At 43.5% G+C, this 6,422-nt stretch overlaps 1 protein-coding gene across 1 annotated transcript; it reads right to left on the bottom strand.

Moving 5' to 3' along the window:
- Positions 1–1,180: 1,180 nt before the first annotated feature.
- Positions 1,181–1,883, bottom strand: LOC121138876 (60S ribosomal protein L9-like). Its single transcript, XM_040741838.1, has one exon. It carries the CDS (start codon positions 1,858–1,860, stop codon positions 1,282–1,284), a length of 579 nt encoding a protein of 192 aa, XP_040597772.1. The 5' UTR covers positions 1,861–1,883; the 3' UTR covers positions 1,181–1,281.
- Positions 1,884–6,422: the final 4,539 nt, after the last annotated feature.

Here is a 6,422-nt window from a genome sequence, read left to right as displayed (position 1 = left end):
CTAGAAGCAACCTAGATGTCCCTCAACTGAAGAGTGGATAGAGAAAATGTAGTACATTTACACAATGGAGTACTACTCAGTGGGGGGGGGAGAGGAGGGGGGCACAATGGAATCTTGAAATATGCAGGTAAATGGATGGCACTAGAAGAAACCATTCTGAGTGAGGTAACCCAGTCACAAAAAGACAAACATGGTATGTACTCACTCATATATGGATTTTAGACATGGCTCAGGGGAGTGCCAGCCTACAATCCCAGTGCCAGTGATTCTGGGAAACAGGAAATTTCCCCAGAGAGATGCATGATACCCCAGAGAAGTGGAATGAGCCAAGATCTCCTGAGCAGATTGGGAACATGGGGGGAGGGGAGAGGGAGCCAGGAAAAAGAGAGGAGGTAAGAGGAGGGGAGAAGAAGGCATGGGGGAGCAGGAAGGTTGAGTCAAGGTAAGAAGAGAGGAGACAGGATGAGAGATACCACAATAGATGGAGTCATTATAGGTTTGAGGAGAGAGCTAACACTAGTGAGATCTTCAGAGACCTACAAAGGATAACACCAACTGGCAAACTAAGCAATAGTGGAGAGACTACATTAACAGCCCCTCCTTGATGATAAGGTTGATGACTAGCTTATATGCCATCCTAGAACCTTCATCCAGTGACTGATGGAAGCAGAGACAGATACCCACAGCTAAACACTGAACTGATCTCCTGGAACCCAGTGGCAGAGATGGAGGAGTGATGAGAAAAGAGGTCAAGACCATGATGGTGAAACCCACAAGACAGCTGACTGGACAAGGGGGGGAGCTCTTGAATCCCAGACTAATGGCTGAGAGGCCAACAGGGGACTGATCCAGACTCCATGAATGTAGTGTCAGTGAGGAGGCCTCAGAAATCTCTGGGGCCTTTGGTAGTAGATCAGTGTTTATCGTGGCATACAAATGAACTTTGGGAGCCCATTCCACATAGAGAGATGTTTTCTCAGTCTGGACACATGAAGAAGGACCTAGGTCCTGCCCTGGATGAAATGACAGACTCTGGATATCCCCCATGGAGGGCCTCACCTTCCTTGGGGATTGGAGTAGAGATTGGGTTGGGGGCTGGGAGTCTGAGGAGTCTGGTGGGGGGCGGGGGAGGAGGGGTGGGAGAGGGAGCTGGGATTGACATGTGAAGCATGCATGTTTCTTTTTTTTTTTTTTTCAATACAAGTCTTTTATTGTCCCAAAAGACACCCCAAATTATACTTAAATTCAGGATCTTGTTTCTGGAACTGGGTAACTTATGTCTTACTCATCAGCCTGCTGTACTGTTCCCTTTTCAGACACATAGATACCATCCAAAAACTTCCTGATATCTTTGTTTTTAACTGTTGTGGCTTGCTGAATCAGAGCCGCTGAGTTTGAAACAAGTTCAATATCATTTCCTTCAAGGATTAACTCATCCTTCTGGGCTTGAGAGACAGAACAAGCAACACCTGCCCTCATCCGAACCCTGCGGATGTATTTTTCACCCAAGAAATTTCGGATTTCAACCAAAGACTCATTCTCTTGAATAACGACATTGATGGGGAAGTGAGCATACACAGACCTCATCTTGTAGCGCAAGTCCAGCGTGACTCCCTTGATCATGTTCTGAACATGACTGCAGATGGTTCGGACAGTGGCCAGTTCCTTTCTGTTACCCCACCATTTGTCAACCCGGAGCCTCTTCTTCTTCTTGCCAAGGAGGCTGAGCTCCACGTTGATGTGGTTGAAGTCCCTCCGGAGGGTTCCCCTGGGGCCCTTCACGATGACCGTGCACCCCTTCAGACTCACGTCCACATTCTCGGGGATGTCGACCGTCTGGTTGCTGAGAATGGTCTTCATTCTCGATGGAGATGGGGCAAAGAGAGCAGCATGCATGTTTCTAATTTAAATAAAAACATATATTGAGGAAAAATAAAATAAGTTATTCCATTCTGGTTGTTTCAAGAATCTTATATTTTTCTAGTACCAACTCAAAAGTTCTAAATCCAAACCAAGTTTCATCTGAGACTCAAGACAGCTCCTTTCAGTTGCAAATCAAAACAAGTCAGCTTGTCTCAAGGCAATAAAATAGAATGCCCATAGAGGAAGATAGCCAATGTTCTGTTCTGGCTTTCCCATGGGAGCACATAGGTAAGCACCTGCACACTCATGGATGTACTACACACATGTACTACACTACATGCCATACACACAACATATACATACACACACACACATACACACACATACAGACATACATACAGACACACAAACACACACACACACACAAACACACACACACACACACACACACAGAAAGATAGAGTGGGGATCTGCTTTAATACATAATGAGGGACATATTCCAAAAGGATGAAATGATATAGATGGGACCTTAAAGAAGCTTGAAAGCCAAGAGGACAGACACTGAGCTGTGAAACTCCATAATAGCCTCCCATTCCATGTGCTTCTTTCTGGACTTCCTCAGGAGAGCTGTGTCCCAGAGTACCTGGCTGCCCCACCCTCTAGCTGTGCTGGATTCGGCTCCTGTGTCAGTTTCCCTAAACTGGAGTCTCACACTGGTGCCTGTGGTTTTCCCAGTGAGTGCTGCCTGCCGTCAGGTCAGGAGTGCCATTGTTCTATGGTCCTGTGCACAGTAATTCCACTCCCACAGCTCCAGGAGGCATTGGGCTGGTGAGCATGGTCTGCTGTGGCCCCTGCTGGTGACAGGTCTCTGCATGGTCCCTGTAGTCTAGGTAGAAGAGTCATACCCCACTCTGAAGTAATTCCGTGTGCCTGCAGTATTAGTACCCTATGGACACTGCTGGGGTTCATCTAGGCATGCTTGAGCCTTTGGTGGAACAGCCAGTGACTGCTGCTCTGGGATGCATAGAGCAGAAGCCCAAAGTGACCTTGAGCATACCTCCATGAGAATACCCTTAGACTTTCCACCTTCAGCTCCGGGTCTGTGGTGGAAGAGAGCTCAGAGATGTTTCTGTGTCACCTAGTTCTTTTCTATTTGTGCTGATTCCTTTAAGTTTCTCTTAGCGTTTGCTGCCAAACATGCTTTGTTATAGTTTTCTGGCCAGGCTGCAAATTTTCCAAAATTTTCACTCTGTTTCCCTTTTAATTACAAAATCTGCCTCTAAGTCATGGTTTTTCTTCCTCGTGTCAGCAGAGGTAGAAGTAACCATGCAGAAACGCAGGCACTTTGCAATTTCCTGCCAAAATCCTACTCCATCACTTATGAAGTTCACCTTTTACAAAGCCCCAGGCCACGGGCACAGAGTTGCCATGCTCTTCGCAGCTGAAGAGCACAGGTGGCCTTGACTCCAGTTCTCATGAGGGTGGTCCTAGATTCCAAGAGAGCTCAGAAAGCTCTCCGCCTGATATCGCTCTCATCATTCTGTCTGATGACTTAAGTAATCTCTAGGTTTTCTATAGTCATCTTGCTTTCTTTTTCTTTTAAAATTATTACTGCTGCTACATGCGTGTATGGCATACATGTGTGGGCACACACGTCATTAGTGTGTGTGGAGGACAGAGGACAGTTTTGTGAAGTTGCTCCCTGTTGTCCCCCGGGGATACAAGGATTGACTTCCCGCCATTGGCCCTTCATGCCAAGTACCTTATCCACTCAGCCATTTGCCAGCCCCCCTCCTTTTATAAAAACTTTTAAATGTATTTTGTTTAAAATTTTACATACAATATATTTTGATCATGTTTCTCCTTCCCCCAATTCCTCCCAGAACCTCCTATTGCCCTACCCAACTTTAGCTTTCTCTCTCTTAAAAAAAAAAGCCCACCAAAAAATGCAACAAAAAATCAGAACAAATAACAATGACAAAAAAAGAAAAAAATGCCAAAACAAAACAAAAAGTCTATAAACAAAACAAAACAAAATATGGAATGTGTTTTGTGTTAGCCAACTACTCCTGAGCATGGGGCCTGTCCTGGAGTGTGGTTGACATAGCCAGTACACTCCATTGAAAAACAGTTGAATCTCCCTTTGCCATCGTGTATCAATTGAAAATAGCTTCTTTATGTTTTAGTAATGAGGACATATGATCAATTTTGGAGAAAGTTCTGTGGGCTTCTGAGAAGAAAACATCCCCTCTAGTGTCTGGGTGAAACACTCTGTAGATGATTGTTGGGCCCATCTGACTTATGCTGTAATTGACTCCAGCATTTCTCTGTTTAGTTTTTGTCTGGATAACCTGTCTACTGGCAAGAATGAGCTATTAAAGTCATACACTATCACTTTGTGGGGGTCAATATGTGAGTCAAGCTGTAGTAGTGTTTCCTTTATGAACTTGGGTGCCCTCATGTTGTGCATAGATGTTTAGAATTGCAATATCCAAGAGGATAGGTATGTAGTGTCCTACTCCATCTCTTCTGATTAGTTTTCGTTTTTAAATCTGCTTGCTTCTTGAGTCCATTTGCTTTGGTAAGGTGTGTTTTCTGACTGCAGAAGTAATATGGATTCTGTTTTCTAACCCAACCTGTTATTTTATGTCTTTGTATTGAGAGTTATTCAATAATGAATATAACAGGAGTATTCATTAACTCCTGTTATATTGTTGTGTTGATGTGGGCCCCTCCTCCTTCTGATTTACTGTTTTTATTTTATTAGTTCCTTGGGTCCTCTTGGGTTCAGTTCACACACACACACATACATATATACACACACATACAGACATACATACAGACACACAAACACACACACACACAAACACACACACACACACAGAAACTGAAGCTTTTCTTTGTATACCTTTTATAAGAGCTGGGATGGTAAGTAGAAATTGCTTAAATTTAGTATTCTCATGGGATGCTTTTATTTCTCTGTCTGTTGCAATTGATAGTTTTGCTGGGTATAGTAGTCTAACCTGACATCTGTAATCTCTGTAGAACATCCATTCATGCCTTTCTGGTCTTTAGAATCTCCATTGAAAAGCTAGGTGTTACTCTAATGGGTCTGCCCCTATATGTGACCTTATCATTTTCCCTTCCAGCTTTTCTTATCCTTTCTTTGTTCTGTACATTCAGTGTTTTGATTATTATGTAAAGAGTAAAGAACTCCTGGTAAGATTATGCTATGCTTTGTATCATATCAGAAGTCTAGCCTCTTGTTTGGCACTATCTGTAGACAGTGCCACTTACTGGGAAGACAATGGGGGCTGTGGCCTCATGGGGCCAGCAAGATACCATTCCTCTCCTTCCACAATTGTGTCAAGTGCTAACCATCAATTGATTGGTTTGCCACATTCTCATATTATGACACACTGCCTCACCTCAGACCCTGAAGTAACAGGACCAGACTCTAAAAGTCCAGCCTCCAAAACTATGAGGTAAAATGAACCCCTTCTCTTCATAGGTTGGTTATCTGAGGGTTTTCTGATGGTAATGGAAAGTAAACAATTCATTGAAGGTGAACCAACAGTACATCTCTCTCCTTTGGTCTACCTCTCTTTCTCCCCTTAGCCATAAAGTGAATAATCCAGCCTTCATCTGTCATGTGAGTATTTAAAAAGCTGCAAGATCGAATAGGTCTTAAAGTTGGACAGATTCTAAAGGGATTGTGTATACAGCAGCTTGTATTGTCATATTAAGCCTGTGCGGAGACCTTGAAGGCTTTGGAGCAAAGAACTCTGGCAAATGCTTCTTATTTCTTGGAGCATTGATGTTGGCTCTTTATTGGGCTCTGGTAGATTTTGAATGTGGGGACATGAGGTGAACATATGACCTGAACCAGCCACTATGGGTACTTTCTGTTGTTTGTATTTGTAGCAGTGAGCAAGCCAAAAAGCATTAAGAGACAGGAGCCTGCAACACCCAATAGGCCTTATGGAACATTTCTATTACTAACTACCTATAGCAGTGGAAGATTAAAATGCGGCTTTTAGTTAAAGGTGATTTTGCATCCTATATTGGCAGCTATACATGCAGGAGATAGTGGTGAATATGGTGGGAATAGCCTGAAAGTACTCAGAACTTTGATTCATATATAATTCTATCTGTCTGGTTTCATTTCTGTGGCTTTGGTAAATTACCCCATCACAAACTAACTTAGGGGAGAAAGGTTTACTGTAGCTTACAGTTCTAGGTTATTGTCCATCATTGCAGAGGAATCCCACAACAGGAGCTTAAAGTAGCTAGTCCTACCAAATCCTCAGTTAGGAGCATAAAGAAATGAATGCATGCATGCTGAGTGTTCAGCTAGCTTTTCCTATTCTTATACAGTTCAGAGCCCCCATACCAGGGAGTGGAGCATCCCACCTTTAGGCTGGGTCTTCTTACATCACTCAAGGCAGTCAAGACAACCCCCCAATATACACACACTGAACACACACACGTGGGCCAACCTGATCTAGACAACCTTTCATGGAAATTCTCTCCCAGCTGATTCTAGGCTTTATAAAGTT

The sequence above is a fragment of the Mesocricetus auratus genome, unplaced genomic scaffold, assembly GCF_017639785.1.
Source record: "Mesocricetus auratus isolate SY011 unplaced genomic scaffold, BCM_Maur_2.0 Super-Scaffold_6730, whole genome shotgun sequence".
NCBI lineage: Eukaryota > Metazoa > Chordata > Mammalia > Rodentia > Cricetidae > Mesocricetus > Mesocricetus auratus.
Note: the sequence above shows the minus strand (reverse complement) of the source record. Positions and strands in the feature narration are given on the sequence as shown.

What these genes read in the sequence shown, in the direction of transcription:
- LOC121138876 (XM_040741838.1), bottom strand. Translation starts at nt 1,860, where the DNA reads ATGAAGACCATTCTCAGCAACCAGACGGTCGACATCCCCGAGAATGTG.